This window comes from Plecotus auritus (assembly GCF_963455305.1).
Source record: "Plecotus auritus genome assembly, chromosome: 10".
Taxonomy (NCBI): Eukaryota; Metazoa; Chordata; class Mammalia; order Chiroptera; family Vespertilionidae; genus Plecotus; species Plecotus auritus.
The window spans coordinates 60,946,251-60,967,994 of record NC_137785.1 but is presented as its reverse complement, the minus strand read 5'-3'; the positions used below and the strand labels follow the sequence as shown (position 1 = coordinate 60,967,994).

Below are 21,744 nucleotides of genomic sequence, written 5' to 3'. Positions count from 1 at the left end.
GGACTAAAGACTTGAATCTACAAATCCAAAGGCTCAGTAAGTCCAGAGAGACGCACACCAACACACACTCCAACTTCTGCAAGGCAGGGCCGGGGCTCCCGAAAGCAGCAGGCGGCCCCGCCTGGAAGGGACCTCAGAGGATGCGAGCCATTTCCCAGGCCTGCGGGTGGAGGTGCCCGCAGCCACAGAAAGGAAGGTGAGGGAGGTGTTACGTGCTCCTGTGTCCTGTGGTGTGTCCTGTGTCCTGTTCTGTGTCCTGATGGTGGTGCTGGTTAAACAAGTCTTTACACGTGTTCTGACTCACCCGACAGTATACCAAATGAAAAGTCAATGTCACGCTCATAATTTTAAAAATTAAGTAACTTTAAAAAGCTGGTTATGCTGATGTTAAATGGCAAAATTGCGAGATGTGCGCACAGGGTAGGACACTCAGAAACCACCTTCCTCAGGACCCCTCCTCTGAATCCTTCTGTTGTTTTTGTGTTAAATCCATTGTGACTACTTTTTCAACATGCATTGACCTCCCCCTTCCCCAAATGCCTGTCAACAGTGAAGACGTATGTTTACCTTGTTATATTCTTCTGCCTTAAGAAAAATAAAGTATCTTTTCTTAGCAAATGTCAAGTACAACAATATGCCTAAACATTTTCTTCAGTATTATTACAAAACTGTGTGAACAAAACAACTTTTTTATAATTAACTTCTCATAATAGGCCCTCAAACATAATTTATATGAATATATTCTGAAAATTATCTTAGATAAATATTGATTCCAAAAGTCATTATGTTTGGTCATTCTCAAAACCATATTTAACGTTGGAAACTGATTTACGAAAAAATATTTCTGTATTCTAGAGCTCTATTCTATTAAAAATATTCTCCCATTAATATATTAAGTCATACCTGATTCTAAAGATTTCTTTGCTGAAATATCCATATAAAAATCAAAATGGCCCTAACCAATCTGGCTCAGTGGATAGAGCATTGGCCTTCGGACTCAAGGGTCCCAGGTTCCATTCTGGTCAAGGGCATGTACCTTGGTTGCAGGCACATCCCCAGTGTTACATCTCATCGATGTTTCTAACTCTCTATCCCTCTCCCTTTCTCTCTGTAAAAAATTAATAAAATATATATTTTTTAAAAAATCCTATTAAAAAATCAAAATGAAAAAACTCGAACAGACTCTGAACTGATTTCCTATGAGCAGGGCCACCGCAGTAAGTGAACACTGTTCCGTCAGGAGAGCCTTTGGGAGGGAAGCATGCCCTTCTCTCGCCGCTAACGCGTGCACATGGCTGTTTTAGTGCAGCAACGCCAAGGGAAGTGTCACTGCCAGAAATCCACACAGTAAGATTCTCATCAGTGTCACAAAGATCAAAATACGTATCACTTATAAACTTATACAAGTTGATCTGCAATTAGAGTCTCCCAATATAAACCCCAGAATTTCAATGAGCAAATGAGTTCTCTAACTAGTACCCACTCATGTGTAAGTGAAGTCAGTTCATCGTTGAAAAACTCAGCTGTTTTCTATCTCTATGACCTCATTTATGTCGAAGGACCCTCAAAAACATATTCTCAAATGCACATTTACCTAGAAGGTTAAAAGCAGGTAGGGGTGATATTATACTACTAATTTAAGTATATACTACTATAGAAATAAGAACATAGATTAGTAAACCTAATTTTAAAATGCAACTAAGCTAGGACTTAATTCAACCCACCCAACTCCAAAATGTATGTGTGTGTGTGTGTGTGTGTGTGTGTGTAAACAACACACTCACTATTTGGTGTCAACAAACAGTATCACAGATAACAAACTAAAGAACTAGCTCAATACAATGAGGCAGAGACCGCAAACCACTCAACAAAGACACCGGTGCATTTTAGGTACATCCACACCTGGCCTCTTCTGTAAAATAAAAATATCACTCTTCCCAACCAAAAAACACGTGTTTGAGAATTGTTTCTACTTTGAAAACAGGTATTTCTCTCAGGTTAGTAAGTAGAAAGTTAACTCCTTCTGTGTAGTAAAGTACTAAAAGCAAACGTAAGTCAATGAGAGAGCCTACAACAAACCTGTTATCTATATATTCTATAAATACAAAAGGCTAACATGCCGTGTCCCTCCAACCGGCCACTATGACACGCACACTGACCACCAGGGGGCAGGCACTCAACCAGGAGCTGCCGAGCTGCAGTGTCTTGGCAGTGGCGGTTCTCGGGTGGCGCACCCTGAAACCAGAGAGGGAGCCCGATTCCTCGTGGGGCCGCGCAATTCCACCTCCGGCCGTGGGTCATGCTGTTGCTGGGCAGTGTCGGCCGGAATCTCGTTTATTACACACGTGCGTCTGCGTTCCACACCCCGTATGACAGCAACTTTGCAGAGTGCCCTCGCGCACTCCAGGACCCCTCAGGGGATGGAGAGCCGGTTTCGGCCCGATCCCGATCCCGGCAGGCCAGGCCGAGGGACCCCACCTGCCGGAGGGACCCCGCTCACGCCGCAGAGCCCTTGAGCCACGGCGCCACCCCAGGTGCGGCCGGCCAGGGAGGGACCACGGGAGGTTGGCTCCAGGACATGTCTGGCCCGGCTCGCCCAGTCCCGCCCCGCCGGCCACCTTCTAATTAATTTCCTTTCAGTGTGCATGAATCCGTGCACCGGGTCACTAGTAAACTATAAAATGCCCCCAATTCTTACGTCTTCCCCACTTCTACCTACAAAACCACATGTAATGACATTGACAGGACGCCGTTTCTAAAGACACGCTAACGGGGTGCTAGTCTACCCAGAAGTGCCATCGTCCCGCTCTCTCCCCCACAGGCTGGTTCTTCTCCGACTGCCTCTATGGACAGCCCCACCCAGAGCTGGGGCCGGGAGGTCACGCAAGGTCCTTTCAGTAACACACAGCCCGTCCGCGTGGCACCCAGTGACCCATCTAACGAAGCAGCATCGTTTACGATCGGTACATACGTCCTTTCCGGTGCTCGACTAAGCCCACGGCCTGCTTTGCGGAACACTTGGCAAACCAATTGTCCCCGAGTAAAACAGTGACTTCGTTAGTATGGACCAGTTTTCCCGGCATGAAGGCGAAAGGGCCAAATGGTACCTATTTAAAAAACAAAACAACAGCATTAGAACACTGAAAAACACCTTTTATGAAACATTACGCATTAACAGCTGTGCGTCAAGGTCTTTTTATCTGTACACTAAGAAGAATAAAATGTCAACCTCACAGAAATGGAACACTCTCTTCAAGTTTCACCGGAAAGCCTAGGAGTGTGTTTTCGGTTAATAAAGCAACGCCAGGGGAAGATGGTACATTTACATAAGCTCTCAGAGAAACCAGCATTGTCTCGAAGGGTTATACTTTGTTCATTCATAAATTTAAATGAAACAAACTTGTAATGAAATATTAATGCCTTTGACTACAAAACCAAAACTATTTCCAATAAAATAACCATTTATTTTTGCAAACCAAGAATGAATGAATGAATAGCTTTAACAAATCTACAGAGTTTATAAAACGTTTAGGCCAGCAGAATGGACAGCACACCTACAAAGTGCCGGGGTTGGTGGAGTTAGGAACAGTCTTCGTGACGAACATTCGTGCAATGAAGGAGTCTAATCCAGGGCTCGTGAACAGATGACTATGTCAACATGAAGATCATTCACACAGAAACTAGCGGTACCTTTTTATATAAAAATCGATGTTCTGGGGTTTAATTCTGTGAATTACAAAACATTACGGTCTATTCCTGCTCTGGCTGACAGGAAACGACTAAGTGTGATATTTCTGCCATAACTGTAGTTTTCTGACACAGTAAACCTGCACACCAGATATGTCAAATTCTGTGCTAACATTTATGCCATGTATGTCACCATAATGTGATCATTTCACGTAAGTCTGGAGAAAGGGGAGGAGAAAAGACCCACTATCACTATGACCGGCGTGTGCGTGTGAAGTGACACAGCCAAGCCCTGTGGCTGCTGCCTCTGACGCGGGCCCTCAGCCTGGGACTGTGTGAACTGACACCGGAGGTAAAGGAACACCGCTCCTTCCCGCGGGCAGGTCTCCACCGGAAACGAGGGCCCCGTAGAGGACGCAAACCCACCATGATGCTGTAGGACAGCTTGTCGGGCAGGGTGCCGAGTCGCTCCTGCAGGGCGCTGTAGTCGTCGTCCACCTGCTGCCTGTGGACAGAACACCGAATACTCCGTCAACGCACACGGCAGCGCCGCCCGCAGGCCCGGCGCCATCGCACGAGCCGTCAGAAACTGGCCCTGGCCGCGGGGAGATGGACATGTTTCTTCATTTACAAGCCCTGTTGTCACAAAGCTTCCGAAGGCAGGCTCCGCGGCACGCTGCCCACGGAGGGAGCCGCCGGGGACTCTGGCTTTAGGAGAACACCACTCCCATCCTGAGCATCGGTGTCTCCTGAGGGGGAAGGCAGTCTGACCTGAGTAAAATCTGGTAACTAGCCGAAACCGGTGTGGCTCAGTGGATAGAGCGTCGGCCTGCGGACTGAGGGGTCCCAGGTTCGATTCCAGTCAAGGGCACGTACCTTGGTTGCGGGCACATCCCCAGTGGGAGGTGTGCAGGAGGCAGCTGATCGATGTTTCTCTCCCATCGATGTTTCTAGCTCTCTATCCCTCTCCCTTCTTCTCTGTAAAAAATCAACAAAATATATTTTAAAAATAAATCTGGAAACTAAGGGAGATGGTGATGTGTGGAGGGAAATGGAAACTCAAGAGGAAGGCAGAGGGTTAGGAAGCTCCTGAGTGAAACCCCACCAATAAAATCTGACTAGGGGCTCAGTCCTCAGAAAGCTGGGGGCTGAGAAGTGGGGAGCCATCACCCCTCATCTGGGCACGCCCATGAGATTAAGGTGGGCGAATCCACAGGGGCTGGCAGAAATCAGGCATTTCCACCGGCTCCGGCGTCTGCTTCACGTTCCGCCGAAACAGAGCTGCCTCGCAGTTCACGTGGACGACGACGACGTGACTGTGGGAGCAGGGATAGCCGCCCCTCCGCCTGGGCCTCAGTGCCTACGCCACCGCAAGCACAGCCCTGCGCTGGGCCTGTTCTCGGCCTTTCCCTGGAGATTAGGGCCCGGGGGCCCCGCTCGGGTCTCGGCAGCGGCTAAACCAGGGCACTGAACGGTCTTAAAGCAGAAGGGCCTGTCAATGTTTTAAAGCAGCAAAACGCACCAATTCAGCAAGCAATCCAACAAGAAGATGTAGATGTTGTCAAAGTGAAACCGGGATAAACTGCCCCGAGACCATCGCCCTCCAGATAGCAAACTGACTGCTCTACAAGCACCGGGCTTGTATCCGCTCACTCCTCGGCTCCCTGAAGCAACAGGGGCCGTCAGCACCATGCCCTCAGCTGGTCTAGAGGAGACGGGGGCTCTCCCATGTGTGTTATTCACCCTAAAATATTCCTGTAGCGAATGTCACTCATCAACATTTTCCTCTCTCAGAGGAAGGAGGAAGATGAGAAACCACAGGTGAGAGAAACCAGATCTCCCCCATTAGCGCTCCGTCTGGAAGAGGCCGTGCTGACAGACACAACGGCCAGATGTGCCGGGCAGGGGCTCCGGAGACGGGGCTGTGTGGGCAGAAAGGGGACAGCGAGTGTCTATGAGCGCCAACTTGGTGCACCGCCTGCACACCCCGGCGCGCTGTGAAATCCACTGTACGCTAGCAGTTATGTTTTAGAGAAGCAATTGTGCAAATGCTCGCACGCTAACGTTAGCTTAGATGCAAACAATTCCTGGGAAGGTTTGCAAGAAACTAGTGAAAAGCAGCTGTTTGCAAGAATTGGGGGTAAAGGAGAGGAGGGAAGCTACACACCATTCAGACCCTGGAGCCCAGAACAGCCACTGTGCCCCTTCAGAAAGAATCCGGGAAAGTGCACGAGCCAGCGTGGGCGTCAGCAGACATCACGTGCATTTTGCACGTCCCCCTCTCTGCTCCTTAGTTACGTCGGTGTCACCACCGAGAGGGGGCTCGGCTGCACGGAGTGCACCGCCGAGGAGGCTGACGCCGGGTTAAGCAGCGTGAGGAGCAGCAGGTGTCTGACCGCAGGGTGGGGGCAACCTGAAGTGCGGCCCAGCCTCCCTGAGGCCGCCCGCCTCCCTCCGCACACACCGTTCCTGTCAGCGCCCCACGGGGCAGGCCCACAGCAGCATCCGACCGGCCCCTGGATCCCTGCTGTGGCAGGAAGGGAAGGACCGCCCCCCCCACCCCCGAGAACGCCACAGTGCTCCCCAACAGCAACCCTGCTTTCCAGAGAAGACACTGGTTCCCGGCTTCTCATATAACAAATTAGCGACTTCACTGGCCATTTAGATTCTAGCAATAACAGATCCTCGTTTAAAAAACAGAAGGATGCCCTAGCCCAGCGGTCGGCAAACTCATGAGTCCACAGAGCCAAATAGCAACAGAACAACGATCGAAATTTCTTTGGAGAGCCAAATTTTTTAAACTTAAACTTCTTCTAACGCCAAACGCCACTTCTTCAAAATAGACTCGCCCAGGCCGTGGTATTTTGTGGAAGAGCCACACTCAAGGGGCCAAAGAGCCGCATGTGGCTCGAGAGCCGCAGTTTGCCGACCACAGCCCTAGCCGGTTTGGCTCAGTGGATAGAGCATCGGCCTGTGGACTGAAAGGTCCCAGGTTCGATTCTGGTCAAGGGCGCATACCTTGGTTGTGGGCACATCCCCAGTAGGGGATGTGCAGGAGGCAGCTGATTATGTTTCTAACTCTCTATCCCTCTTCCCTTCCTCTCTAAAAAAATCAGTAAAATATCTTCTAAAAAAAAACAGAAGGAAAGTCTGTTTCCTGAGCCACATTAGAACTGGTTCAGAGGAAAAGGCAGATTTAACTGGAACAGGATCAGGGCTTTTCCTGCACAGATAAGATGCCCTCTCGCTGGCAGATAGAGAGACGTGGCAGTAAACTGGTCAAGCCTCTCTGTCGGGGGCTCTGTAAAGCTGGAGGTTGCGTCTGAGACCCATGGACCTGCCCCGAGCTAAATGCCATGTCCGTCCATCTGTCCGTCCTTGCTCACCAGCCTGCAGCGCCTGTCACCACGGTGCTACGTACAACGAGCCGTGCACGGGGCCTGCGTCCACTCAGACACCTCGTCCTGTCGGTGAGCACGGGGTGCTGTGCCCACAGGAGGGCGTGCCCTCGCCCTGAAGAAGCCTCCACCTCCACAAGCACCAGAGCAGGTGGTGAGTCACACGGGGGTGCAGATCAGTCCGTATCTGTTCTCACCGAATCCAACCCTTTGCTAATTTCCTGATTCAAACCAACAGAGAGAAGCCAACACTAATAAGACGTCCTCTAGGAATCATTTGTGAACGGTAAATGGTTCACTGTGACCAAATTAGCAGGGCGGGGTTGGGGGGAGGGGGGGGCAGGGATTAATTCTCTGGCCGGGGACCTGCACGCCGAGCTTTAACCTAGACGGCCGTGTGATGACAGCGAATGGCCACCGCAGGAGCGCCGACAGGCCTGCCCCGGGGTGCAGCACAACAGGCGTTGGCTGGACATGCAGAAGCGCTGGGTCCGCACAGGTGGGTCCACGCGCCGTAGCCGAACCGGGAGCAGCAGCCCGAGTGCAGCGCGGGGAGGAGCAGAGCGCAGACTCCGCGCCCACCCTGCCTGCAGCCTAGGGCAGCGGTCGGCAAACCGCAGCTCGCGAGCCACAGGCGGCTTTTGGCCCCTTGCGTGCGGCTCTTCCACAAAATACCACGGCCCGGGCGAGTCTATTTTGAAGAAGTGGCGTTAGAAGAAGTTTAAGTTTAAAAAATGTGGCTCTCCAAAGAAATTTCAATCGCTGTCCTGTTGCTATTTGGCTCTGTGGACAAATGAGTTTGCCGACCACTGGCCTAGTGCACTGGAGCCAAACAGCATCTGACACACTAACGAGGCACCATTTCCTCGGAGGTCTCTCAGGCGTGAAGAAAAAGCCTCTCAAAATAAACTTAAAATATCCTGTGCCTGATGGTGTCTGAGCAATGATTCAGCCCCAGGGCCGAGGGCAGTCGGCGCTGCTGCACTCACCCTGCAGGCAGGAAGCGGGTGGCCTGCGGTCTCCCAGGCCCCTCCGCGCCAGCGCACAGCGCACAGCGCACAGCGCACAGCCGTGAGTCAGCAGCCGGCCGCACGCTCCCAGCTGAGTGTCCTCAGGAGACAGAGCAGGGGCTGCGCACCAAGTCCACGCACTCAGAATCAGCACTGAGCAGACAGGACGGCTCGCCCACGGCAGTTGCTCAGAGGCTCAGACTTCAGGAAACGTGCACATTGCGACCCCGACCCAACGGCTGATCCAGTTATTATCCCGGCATAAACATAAAAAATATTCCCAAGTAGAGCTATGAGCAGTCTAGTTCAAAAATGCCTGTCTCCACTTCGTGATAACAATAACGTTATTCTAACACTAAAGAGCAGAGAGGAGAAAAGACGGCCCTTAGAATAAACACAAACGGTGACACTTCAGGAAATCAGGGAACATGGAAGGCAGCGAACAGTGACAGACGATAGAAATTAGTGGCCAAGGCATTCAACATGGAGAGCACGAGCAGAATTCAACGACGGGCTCCCCAAAAGCAGGGCCCACTCTACTTAACTACGGGTGGGTGGGTGCCGACAGTGTTTCAGAAAAGGGACAAAAGCGTCCTTCACTCACCAGTGCTGGATCCTCTCTCGGCAGCCTGTGACCACCTGTCAGGGAGACAGATAACTCCTCATGAGTAACAGGGCATGGCACGGAGCTACACAATCAGCGCGTCGCAACACGAGCGGGCTTTACAGATTCCCCGGCACCTCCGGCCCCATCTTTATGTGTCACGCGCACCGAGATGTGCGCGCCGGTTCCTAAGCAGCACACTTTATCACACCCCTCTAATGCGGGCCGATAACCGCAGGACAAATTGCAGCCTCCCGGCTCGGGCTCGGTGCAGAACCCGCTTCCTAACAGTGAGATGACACATGATAGGAGATAACTAGTATTTTGTACCATCTACAGACCGGCTTTCAATGTTACATATTTTGTAGGATACACAAATGTTACAAATAACAAAAAAGCCAATGTAACATCCACGTTTCATCAGTTAAAAAAAATGACAGTAGTGAAAACGTTTTATTTTGTCAGTATATCTCCAAATGTTCTCACCTGTGATTTTTATTCTGACGCATTAAAAATGAGTTCGGTGATATTTTTCTACTACATGTTCAAAGGGAAATGCTTGGGATAAAGGGATGCTCTGAACAGCCCATTTGTCCCCCCTGTGAATTATGATAAAAGTGTAAGCACCTCACAGCCAGTTGAGCCTCTAATATGGAAACAGTAAAATTAATGACAGAAGTTGTTTGTTTCCCTCCGCGGCATTGCCGTAGATTCCCACAATGCTCAGAACCCCAGTCAGAACCCCAGTAAGAACCGAGCCAATAAAGGGGGAAGACACTTAAATGGCAATGGAAAAGCAACACTTTCCCAAGATTACTAACCGCTTGCTTTCACGTGGCCCATTAACAAACATTTTAAAGATTTCAAATTCTGTAGCGCCATTTTAGAGACAAAGAAACTAAGGAATAAAAGCCAAAAGGCTCAATACAAAGCCACACGGAAAAAACAGCAGAATTATCTGGGGTTTTGTTTTGTGTTTTTTGAATCCTCACCCAAGGATATGTTTGGGGTTTTTTATTATTGATTTTTTTTTTTTAGAGAGGAAAGAAGGGGGAGGGAGGGGGGAGGGAGGGAGGGAAACACCCACCAGTTGCCTCCTATATGCACCCCAACCAGGATAGCACCCGCAAGCTAAGTACGTGCCCCGACGGGTATGAAGCCACAACCTTGGTGGACGGGACGACGCTCCAACCGACCGAGCACCGGCCAGGGCGCTTGACCTGGTTTGCAGCCCACTGCTCCGGCTCACGGTTCTGCATACCGGTGTGTCTGTCTGTCTGTCTGTCTGTCTGTCTGCCAATGCTTTACCCGGATATCACAAGGGGGGGCGGGGCTGGCACTAAATTTCTCTAACATTTAATTCCTGAAATAACTGTCCTCCTTTGGGACATCTTAAATACTAGGGCAGTAATCCTGCACCAAAATGCAGGCCGTGATCAGACCCCCCCACACCCCACGCTCACTCAGCACAGGAGGTCCCTGTGGGAGGAGGGCCTCGGAGGATCGCTCACTGAGCCACACGTAACAGCGGCGCGGACATCGCCGACACGGCACCTAGAGGGACCGGCCAAAGTGACCCCCGTCCACCCTCCTGCCTCTGCTCTGGCCGTCGTGGTAAAAGACACACACAGAACTCCGTGTGGATTGAAACAGAAAGCCATCTGCATGAAACCCTTCTGATAAAGTTCCTCCTGAACAACCCCATTAAGACGAGACCCTCTCCCCGGCCCGACGCTCGTCTCCACGCGTGAAGGGAGCCAGCAGTGAGGAGCAGGCCCTGCGAACCACCGAGCAGGGGCTTCATTAACCTCCGCGCGGTAACCTGCCGCGGCCGCATATTAACTAGTTACATATTCATAATCACCTACATTATTTAAAGGGCCTTCGATGAAATGTTCTATGCAGTGCCCATTAGCGCCGGTGCTAAAGGCCACAGAAGACGGTCTACCGAAGGCTCCCAGGAAGCCTTTCTAATTAGTAAATATGGAAATGTGGCCCGTGCGCTTTTTATGCTTAAAAAACAAGTCCGCGGCGGGATGGCCTGTCTTCTTGCCAGCCATCCTTCCCCAGCCCGCCCCGCCCCTGGTCCCTGCTCTTTCCTAAAAATAGTTTCCCAGGAACAGATTTCAAGAAGAGACAACAACAACAACAAATCTATTTCGTAATTTCCAAGGGGAAGGCTCACTGTGAAAAGACAGTCTCCCGTTCACGTGCCTGCGGGTTCCGGGGAGGGTTTAGCACCGGGGCTGCAGCTGGGTGCCGTCCAAACACAGGCCGGCTCTCTGAGAACCAACGGGACCGAGGGACAGGCTCAGAGACAGGAGCGCCCGCCCATGGTACGGCCGGCTGTCTTCGCTCCGCGGCTCGGAGTGCACGACCCCAACAGACACCTGCGCCCCGGCAGCTGTGTTTACAGTCTGGGACCCTGAAGTTTCCTCGTCACAGCACGTTGCTGTTTTTTTCATTTCTACAACTTAGCTGTGAAGGAAAATTTTAGAAGGAAGAAAATCTTAGGATTCAAACTTGAGTCTACCTGGGTTAAAAAAAAAAAACAAACCCAGCTCACTTTTCTGTTAAGTTAAATAACTCCAAATAATCTATTCGCTCTGAAAGTGAACTCGGGTTAATCCCTTTAACTGTGAGATAGTGAGCCTGGTCCTATGAACAACTCTGGGGGGAAAACAACAAGAAACATTTCGTTACTTTGTGGTCCTTCACACAAGCTTTTTTGACAAAGTAAGATGGCTATCGAGGAACGTGAGCCAATTCCAGTTTTTTAAGTTAAACCTGCCAAAACATGGGACGGTTAGTCCTAAAGAGAGAAAATCTTATTGAACCGCTTTTAGAAAAAGAACTGGTCAGCAGGCTTCAACAATTAAAACAACTGACCCAGTAAATTCTGTAACGTAACTGCACTCACAGCCAGGAATTGCAATAAAACACGTCCGTGTGGTAGGAGAGCACTGAGCCCACAGCAAAGGAGCCGGCTTGGAGCTAGGAGCTGACCGACCGCTTTTTACGGCGCGCTCGCGCTCTCTCTCTCTCTCTCTCTCTCTCTCTCTCTCTCTCTCATTAAGAGTCTTTGCTGACACCCCAGTCAGTCAGTCAGTCACCTGGCACCCTGCCTAACTCAAAGCTGCCACCTACCCCAAGAGCAACACTAACCGGGTTTCGCCAAGACGCCTCCTCCTAAAACCCCGCTGCCAAGAGCTCAGCAGGCGGGCTTCAACCTCTCCTGGAGAGCGGGCACCCAACACACAACTGCCAGGAATGCCAAGAGGGAAACGGGTCTTAAAACCGGGTCTACCGAATCCCAAAGCCACAGGAAGGCAGCTGTCTGCATCCCCTTCCCTCCCTCCCCCTCCCCCCCTCCCTCCCCCTCCCCCTCCCTCTCTCTGGGACTCAGCTGCTGCTCCTGCCCGCCCTGCATAAGCCCACGGTAATGGCAGTAAAAGCAAGAAAGCTTAAATCCACCAATGAACATCCCTCCTCTTCCAGTGCTTCACTCAGCTCATGGCCCTTTCTGGCCAAACAACTGAGTATGAACAACAAATTTCCCACGCCCAGAGTGTGCGCGCGCACGTGTGGTGTGTGTGTGTGGTGTGTGTGTGCGGTGTGTGTGTGCGTGTGGTGTGTGTGTGTGTGCACGTGGTGTGTGTGGTGTGTGCGTGTGCGTGCGGTGTGTGTGTGGTGTGTGTGTGTGGTGTGTGTGCGTGTGTGTGGTGTGTGCGTGTGGTGTGTGTGTGGTATGTGGGGGGGTGTGTGTGTGGTGTGTGCGGTATGTGGTGTGTGTGTGGTGTGTGGTGTGTGGGCGTGTGGTGTGTGTGCGTGTGGTGTGTGGTGTGTGGGCGTGTGGTGTGTGTGCGTGTGTGTGGTGTGTGCGTGTGGTGTGTGTGGGGTGTGTGTGGTGTGTGTGCGTGTGGTGGGTGTGTGTGCGTGTGGTGGGTGTGTGGTGTGTGCGCGGTGTGTGTGCGTGTGGTGTGTGTGGTATGTGTGGTGTGTGTGCGTGTGGTGTGTGCGTGTGGTGTGTGTGTGGTGTGTGTGCGTGTGGTGTGTGTGTGGTGTGTGTGCGTGTGGTGTGTGTGTGGTGTGTGTGCGCGGTGTGTGTGTGTGGTGTGTGCGCGTGGTGTGTGTGTGCGCGTGTGTGTGTGTGTGTGGTGTGTGCACGCGTGCGCTGGAGAGGGCAGTGGGCTGGCCTGTAACTGCCATCACACCGCGTCGCATTTTTAAGGCGCTAATCGAGTTGCCTGTCCAGGATGACAATGACACACAGCCCGGCCGACAAACTGGTTTCCCTTACGCCCGGGGCCAGCGGGCACACAGGCTCACTCTGCTACGAAGGCCAAGGCTATCTGCTCAGTTTTAGTCAATAAAGCACATGGGATGCAGGAGTAAGAGTTCCTCTGCTCTCACTCTAGGCAGGCAGGCAGGGAGGCAGGGAGGCAGGCAGGCAGGCAGGGAGGCAGGGAGGCAGGGAGGCAGGGAGGGAGGCAGGCAGGGAGGCAGGCAGGGAGGCAGGCAGGGAGGCAGGGAGGGAGGGAGGGAGGGAAGGAGGCAGGGAGGCAGGGAGGCAGGGAGGCAGGGAGGCAGGGAGGCAGGCAGGGAGGCAGGGAGGCAGGGAGGCAGGGAGGCAGGGAGGCAGGGAGGCAGGGAGGGAGGCAGGCAGGGAGGCAGGCAGGGAGGCAGGCAGGGAGGCAGGCAGGGAGGGAGGCAGGGAGGCAGGGAGGCAGGCAGGCAGGCAGGCAGGGAGGCAGGCAGGGAGGCAGGGAGGCAGGGAGGCAGGCAGGGAGGCAGGCAGGGAGGCAAGGAGGCAGGCAGGGAGGCAGGGAGGCAGGCAGGGAGGCAGGCAGGCAGGGAGGCAGGGAGGCAGGGAGGCAGGGAGGCAGGCAGGCAGGCAGGGAGGGAGGGAGGGAGGGAGGGAGGCAGGGAGGCAGGCAGGCAGGCAGGGAGGCAGGGAGGCAGGCAGGCAGGCAGGGAGGGAGGGAGGGAGGCAGGGAGGCAGGCAGGCAGGGAGGCAGGCAGGCAGGCAGGGAGGCAGGCAGGGAGGGAGGCAGGCAGGCAGGCAGGCAGGCAGGGAGGCAGGGAGGCAGGGAGGCAGGCAGGGAGGCAGGGAGGCAGGGAGGCAGGGAGGCAGGCAGGGAGGCAGGGAGGCAGGGAGGGAGGGAGGGAGGCAGGGAGGCAGGGAGGCAGGCAGGGAGGCAGGCAGGGAGGCAGGGAGGCAGGCAGGCAGGGAGGCAGGCAGGCAGGCAGGCAGGCAGGCAGGGAGGCAGGGAGGCAGGCAGGGAGGGAGGCAGGCAGGCAGGCAGGCAGGGAGGCAGGGAGGCAGGGAGGCAGGCAGGCAGGCAGGGAGGCAGGGAGGCAGGCAGGCAGGGAGGCAGGGAGGCAGGCAGGCAGGGAGGCAGGCAGGCAGGCAGGGAGGCAGGGAGGCAGGGAGGCAGGGAGGCAGGCAGGCAGGCAGGGAGGCAGGGAGGCAGGCAGGCAGGGAGGCAGGGAGGCAGGGAGGCAGGGAGGCAGGCAGGCAGGCAGGGAGGCAGGGAGGCAGGCAGGCAGGGAGGCAGGGAGGCAGGCAGGCAGGGAGGCAGGCAGGCAGGCAGGGAGGCAGGGAGGCAGGGAGGCAGGCAGGCAGGCAGGCAGGGAGGCAGGGAGGCAGGGAGGCAGGGAGGCAGGCAGGGAGGCAGGCAGGGAGGCAGGCAGGGAGGCAGGGAGGCAGGCAGGCAGGGAGGCAAGCAGGCAGGCAGGCAGGCAGGCAGGGAGGCAGGCAGGCAGGCAGGCAGGGAGGCAGGGAGGCAGGCAGGCAGGGAGGCAGGCAGGCAGGCAGGGAGGCAGGGAGGCAGGGAGGCAGGGAGGCAGGGAGGCAGGGAGGCAGGCAGGCAGGGAGGCAGGGAGGCAGGGAGGCAGGGAGGCAGGCAGGGAGGCAGGCAGGGAGGCAGGGAGGCAGGCAGGCAGGGAGGCAGGGAGGCAGGGAGGCAGGCAGGCAGGGAGGCAGGCAGGCAGGCAGGCAGGCAGGCAGGCAGGGAGGCAGGGAGGCAGGGAGGCAGGGAGGCAGGGAGGCAGGGAGGCAGGGAGGCAGGCAGGGAGGGAGGCAGGCAGGCAGGCAGGCAGGCAGGGAGGCAGGGAGGCAGGGAGGCAGGCAGGCAGGGAGGCAGGCAGGCAGGCAGGCAGGCAGGCAGGCAGGGAGGCAGGCAGGGAGGCAGGCAGGCAGGGAGGCAGGCAGGGAGGCAGGCAGGCAGGCAGGGAGGGAGGCAGGGAGGGAGGCAGGCAGGCAGGCAGGCAGGCAGGCAGGCAGGGAGGCAGGCAGGCAGGCAGGCAGGCAGGCAGGGAGGCAGGGAGGCAGGGAGGCAGGGAGGCAGGCAGGCCTGGTTCCACGTGGGTAAGGTCTCCACCCATTTCCCTTGTGCTATCGGCTGGCACCAGTCCACAGGGGCATCAGGTGGGCGTCCCCTTGTGAATACGAGCCACATCCCAAGTGGCCTGGACTAGAAGCCTGGAGGAAGGGGCAATGTGCCTCAGTCGCTGGAACTGCTTCCCTCCCCTCCCAACTGTCTCCCTGTATTGCGACTTGGGGTTCCTCCCGCAATGGCTGCGGGTGAAACAGCGGAGGACTGCTCCACGCACAGCTCCCCAGGGCTTGCTCCCGCGAGCCTGCCACCGGGCCACCTCCCACCACTCTGGCTTTCAGAGCCACCGAGTCAGAGGAAAGGACCTGGTGGCTAAGCTGGCTGAGACTGGGCACGCACCGCTACCCGACAGCTCCGCAGCGGCTGGACGTTTGTGAAGGACGTTCTGTGGGTTAATTGAGTGGGTGGACAAATGCCATCACCACAGCACCTAAGAAGGGCGCTTCACCCCATCAGTAACACACTGCCGGTCTGTCAGGGAGACTTCTTTGTAAAGAGGGAGGAACTGGCCACAGGTTCCCAACAGAAAAAAAATTCAATAAGCAGCACGAAACGGCAATGAACTGGGGCTTCTGTATAGAGCTTTTAAACAACTTCGCTTTCTAAATATCCTAAAAGGCAGAAACACCAAAGCTGCTACCAAACGTTCACTCCAATCATGCAGAGCCACTTGCTAAAGCACGTGGAGGTTCTTATTCAAAAACACAGCCAGGAAGCAATCAAAGCAATCCTCTCACCTCCCCTGGCCGCTCAGCCAGTCCCCCGCAGGCTTCCCGCACATTTCCCCCTTTCACACCCGGTCCCTCACACAAGGCTGGGCCACGTCGAACATGCCTGTGACTCCCTAAGAAAGGAACATCCATTGCACAGTTACCCTGATGAAAACCAAAGAAAAGAGACAAGTTCTGAGCAGCCGGGGCGGGAGCAGGGAGGACACACACTGCCTTCCAAGGAGCAACCCGAGTGAACTGGAGCTCCCGGCAACAAAAATAACGGAAAATGAAGAGAGTGACACCTCAGTGTCAGGAAGGGACCGGACATCCACGCGGATGCTCACAGCAAATGGAAGCCCGCGCACACAGCAGCACAACCCCCCGTAGGTGTTCCCTTCGCTCGGTGTAACCCCTGGCACTCACAGTGGCGCAGGTCAGCCACGTCTCAATAGCCCTGGGGGAGAATGAAGAGAAATGCTACCTGGACTGTTCGGAGCAATATAAATGCAGGAGGAACTAAAGAGCAACTGTACAGGCATTCTTTAAAAAGGAAATGATAAGTCAGTGGGTCCCCTAAAGTAATAAAATATCAGAGAGCTTAAAACACACAGAATTCAAACGCACAGAGCGGTAATGCAGGCGCTGGGACGGGTAAATGAGTACATGCTGCGATCTCTGGGGAAAACCTCTCGTGAGAAAAAAGAATAGTAAGTAAAGTGTAAATACATAGTATATTTAGTGCTAACAAATACATATATGAAGTATAGTACTAACGTACCACAGTAAAAGAGAATGTATCATGAACAAGTCGTCAGAGTGGAGAAAATACATCAGCAAAGTGTGTCTGCTTAAATCAAAGGAAGCCCCGAAAAAGGCAGAGGAAAAAGAACGTCCACGGAGGTGAAACAGAGCCACGGGGAGGTGTCGCGTCGCAGCCACGGAACAGCGATAAGAGTAATAACCACGCAAGTGCAACGTGGCAGAGCCGCTGTGGAAACAGATCGGTGGTTCCTACAAATCAGACACGGGGTACATGTGACCCAGCATACCACTTCTGGGTACATTCCCAAAGAAGTCCAAGCAGGGACAGCGAGATCTGCAGGTCAAGTTCACGGCAGCATTATTCATAACAGTCAAAAAACGGAAGCCACCCTGTCCATCGATGGATGGATGAATAACCACATGTGGCATCTCCAAACAACGGCATATTATTCAGCCTACAAAAGGGAACCCTGATATACGTAGTCTGTGCTATGAATAAACGCTGAGGATGTTTTAAGTGAAATAAGCCAGTCACAAAAGGACAAATTCTGTATGACGCCACTTATGTAAGACAGCTAGACCAGTGGTCGGCAAACTGCGGCTCGCGAGCCACATGCGGCTCTTTAGCCCCTTGAGTGTGTGGCTCTTCCACAAAATATCATGTGCGGGCACGCACATACAGTGCAATTGACACTTCGTGGCCCATGCACAGAAGTCGGTTTTCGGCTCTCCAAAGAAATTTCAATCGCTGTACTGTTGATATTTGGCTCTGCTGACTAATGAGTTTGCCCACCACTGGGCTAGACAGTGAGACTCAGAGAGACAGAGACAGAGTAAAATGGCAGCTGCCGGGGGGGGGGGGGGGGGGGGGGAGTGGGGATTGATTCACGGGTAGTTTCAGTTTCCCAAGATGAAAAAAAGTTCAGGAGATGGATAGTGGTAAAATCAATAAATGCATGTCCTTGGGTGAGGATTTTTTTTAATGTTTTTTAAAAAACCTATAAAAAAAAAAAAGATAGCTATATTTTGGGTCTCCTGTCCTGAGCAGACCCTTTCAAATACAGTCTAGCCCAAGCATGTCAAACTCACAGCCCACAATGAATATTTTTGCGGCCCAGCCAATGTAACTGTCTGCAAGAAACGTTTTAATAAAAATTTCGTAACTTAATTTTTACAATATCCTGTTATATATCATTAGTAGCGAACTACAACGTTCGCTAGTGACTGATGACTATCATCGGGTTGCATTCATTTCCCTTAGGCGCCTTACGCACAGGCGCACCATTTCTCCCCACTAATACCAGCAGCGAGTATTTTAGCAGCCACGTTGTTGGTCTTGGACTGACTTGTTTGGTGTGCTCAAGAGGAAATATTTTGCTTTCGGAGAACAAGAAAAATAGGTTTAACTTTGCAAAAAGTATCAGCTATTGGTCTTTTGGCTAGAGTAACCAAGGAAGGGGTGGCATTTTTAAGCTGGTACTTCAAGGGCGGCTAAGATTTCAAAGTCCCGAGTCTGGCTGAAGTGGGGGTTGAATGAAGAACTCCATACAGAGGGAATGAAATGAACAATGGCCCACACACTAACTAAAAACCTAGAATGTGCTAGCAGATTGAGATCCAAAGATGATTAAGACCTATCCTCGCCCTGGCTGGTTTGGCTCAGTGGATAGAGCGTCGGCCTGCGGACTGAAAGGTCCCAGGTTCGATTCCGGTCAAGGGCATGTACTTTGGTTGCGGGCACATCCCCAGTAGGGAGTGTGCAAGAGGCAGCGGATCGATGTTTCTCTCCCATCAGTGTTTCTGACTCTCTATCCCTCTCCCTTCCTCTCTGAAAGAAATCAATGAAACATATATATATTAAAAAAAAAAAAAGACCTATCCTCAAAGAGGACAATTGAGAACATTCCCATTTTAATGTGTCATGAGTTTATATAATAGGAAAGCAGTGAAATCTTGTATGGTAAGTTGACTCATTTGTGCCCCAAACATTTCTTGGGGATCCAACATGTGCCAGGTACCTGTGCCAGCAAACAGGTAAGAGGTTAAAAAATGGCAGCCCTAGCTGGTTTGGCTCAGTGGATAGATACAGCTTCGGCCTGCGGACTGAAGGGTCTCGGGTTCGATTCCCATCAACATGCCCAGGTTGCGGGCTCGATCCCCAGTGGGGGGTGTGCAGGAGGCAGCCGATCAATGATTCTCTCTCATCACTGATGTTTCTCTCTCCCTCTCCCTTCCTCTCTGAAGCCAATAAAAATATATTTTAAAAAATTAAAACTGAAAAATAGGTTTATTTGCATTATACTTATTAATTTTGTAGTTATTCAGTGGTAAGTTAATATTCAAGAAAAAATATTTTTATTAAAATGTCCTATTATTTTATGTTAACGATGACTCATTTATTTCAGCCCTTTGTATTCAGCATGCCTCTATTGAAATAAACCTACGTTCCTATGAAAATTGAAGCTTTTGTGTTTTTGCGGCCCACATACACTTAAAGCTTGTTGACTTGGCCCGTGTTAGCCTTTGAGTTTGACATGTGTGGGCTGGCCTATTTACATTTACAGAGACCTTAGCATGGCCTGGGAGTTACGGAACCTACAATGACAGACACGCACATGCTTACTGTATGTGCTTATTTATCAACAAAACACAGGGAGGAACTTGGGAGCGCAGAGTGGATGTCCACTGAAGGCAGTTACTGGGGTCCCAGGACTGGGCCTGAAAGGCAGTTTCCAAAGGTAACTGGACACCACACCCGAGGGCTGTTCTGAGCACCCCAATGCATCCCCCGCATTTCAGCCGCACTGGCATCGGAGTAAGACCAACATGCCCAAGGGGGGGAAACATGTCGGGGAGCACTGGGCACATCTCTGTGGCGGGGGCCAAGTGATTCTGGGAGGCCTGCCTCACATTTTCCAAAAGGACGAAAATGTAAACAGTTTTGTCAAAAATGAACAAACTGGTTTCAGAAAGCGCTGTCTCTTCGTTCTTCTTTTTCTCTTCAAAAAAAATTAAGATCCATGGACCTATAACTTAAACAATGCCCACCTTGTTGAATGTTTAAGCCCTCATCTCGAAAAAAGCCCCGTTTAAACCCTAACAGTTGTGTACAGCAGCGATTTTCAGCCTTTTTCATCTCACGGCACATAAATTACTGAAATTCTGCGTGCGGCACACCAAAAAGTATAGTACACTGTGTGCCGGCCTGCCCCCCAAAAAAGATATAATCTTGATTCATTCATTCCAGACAGCTACTGCTGTGCTGGCTGTTGTCATTTTCTTACTTGGCAATCTAAGTGCCCTGGCTAAATAGTCAGGAATGGCACGTTCTAAAACTTCTCGCAGCACACCCTTTCAAAATCGCTGGTATGAAGTATTAAAGGAAGGTGGCTCTCCGCAGCACGAATACCCGAGGCAGCCAGCACAGGGCAGGAAAGATTCCCAGGGCAGGTGGTGGCCAAGCACACCAGGGCTGTTCTCGGTCCTATGAGAACCTCCTGTTCATCTTTGTCCGCCTGTGACGGAGCGGTTTCCATGCAGGAATGCTCAACAGAAAAGGTGAGCGGCTCTCGTTGCTTTTGCAACGACTTCCCGACCCTTGGAACCATGGTGCTCTCTCCCAACATGACCCGGGACGCTGTCAGTAAAGTAAATGCTGCTTTTCCAAGTCAGGATTCCAAGTTTGCAGGAGAAGAGGGCGCGGTGCAGAGTTCAAAGGAAAAAACCCCGAGATGAAACACAGTAACGCTGGCCCCGCCGGTGGGGCTCCGTGGTTGAGATGCGACCTGTGACCCAGGTCCCGGTTCGATTCCCCATCAGGGCACTTGCTCCATCCCTAGCGTGGGGCGTGCAGGAGGCAGCCGGTGGATGAGTCTGCCTCATCATTGATGTTTCTCTCTGGCTCCCTTCCTCTCTCTAAAATTCAATTTTTAAAAAAACACATATAATTTAAAAAAAAAAAAACAGTCCCGCTTGTATGCCTTCCGTCGGGTGCACGTCTTCCCATCAATCCCATTAGGAGATGCAGCGCTTCCTTCCCTCTTCGCCGCGGCTCGGCTCCTTGGCGTGGCGGCTGCGGGGAGAACTGAGCCAGAGCGGCTCCTCGGACCCAGGCCACACCCCCGCGTGCACGCGGCGCCGTCACCAACCCGGTCGATGTGAGAGCCGGGACCCACTTTAACAACCACTTCCGCTGCCCGCGCCCCGCGCTCAGGCACCAGGGACACCGGAGCGGGGCAGCTGGGGACGACCTGTTCCCTTTCGCGGCCCCCGCCCCTCGGAGGTCAAAGGGCGGCGGACGAAAGACAACAAGGGCACGTGACAAAAGTTTCTCCCGGCACTTTCCGTCTCCCTCGGGGCCCGGAGGCCGCGCGCGGCCCGGGCGCGGGGGTGGCGGCGAGCCGGGCCCGGACGGTGGGGCTGGGCCGGGCCGGGGGTCGGGGTTCGGAGGTCAGGAGTCAGGGACGGAGGGAGGGGAGCGGGCGCCCCCACAGCCCGGCGGACGCGCGGGCCGGGCCGCGGCCTGTTACCTTTTCGTGCTCCTGGCGGAGCCGCGCTACCTCCGGGGCCCGCAGCGGGGCCGAGGCCGGGGCTGAGGCGGCGGCGAGGAGCGCGGGGTCCGGCGGGGCCTCCATGGCGGCGCCCGGGGCCTCAGCGAGGCGAACGAGTCCTAAACAAGTGTTTATGGAGGCGGCGTGGCCGGCGGCTGCCCGGCGCCCGCGTGCTCGGCCGCATGCACCGCGCGCCCCGCGCTGAGGAGGCCGCGCCCGCCCGCTGCTCCGCCGCCCGCGTCCCGGCTGCCCGCCGCCGCATCTCACACGCGCATGCCGCCGCCGCCGCCGCCGCCCGGAGCTGCAGGCCGACCGGGGGGAGGGACGCGCGGTGCTGTCCGGGGCCGCGCCGAGCGAACGGGCGTCCAGAGGCGGCGACTCCCGCTGGCCCCGCCCCCGACCCGCGCGGCACGCCGGGAAGTGCGCCGGCCCTCGCCCCGCCCCCAGGTCACGTGGTGCGCGGCGGGCTGGGCCGGGGCTGCGCGGATCCCTCGGAAAGCTTTCCGTTCTCATCGGTGTCCGCGCCCGGCGAGGGTTCCTGGAGCCGCGGCGCAGACCTAGCCTCGTGCCCACGTCCCGCCCCGGACCCAGGGCGTTGGGTGCTGCCTCTGGCGGTGGGAAC

General features: G+C 54.0%; 1 protein-coding gene across 3 annotated transcripts in view; it reads right to left on the bottom strand.

The window, feature by feature from the left end:
• URI1 (URI1 prefoldin like chaperone) overlaps positions 1 to 21,508 on the bottom strand; it is a 33,941-nt gene extending 12,433 nt beyond the window's left edge. The window contains exons 1-5 of one of the 3 annotated variants that reach the window (XM_080645866.1): positions 21,392 to 21,408; positions 21,102 to 21,241; positions 8,700 to 8,734; positions 4,114 to 4,192; positions 2,972 to 3,107 (exon numbers count right to left, since the gene is read on the bottom strand). In XM_080645866.1, coding sequence (XP_080501992.1) covers positions 2,972 to 3,107; positions 4,114 to 4,192; positions 8,700 to 8,734; positions 21,102 to 21,206 — 355 coding nt within the window. In that variant the 5' untranslated portion in view covers positions 21,207 to 21,241; positions 21,392 to 21,408. Of the gene's footprint in view, positions 1 to 2,971; positions 3,108 to 4,113; positions 4,193 to 8,699; positions 8,735 to 21,101 lie in introns of all 3 variants that reach the window. The other 2 variants (XM_080645867.1, XM_080645868.1) reach the window with 2 other exon arrangements.
• Positions 21,509 to 21,744: the final 236 nt, after the last annotated feature.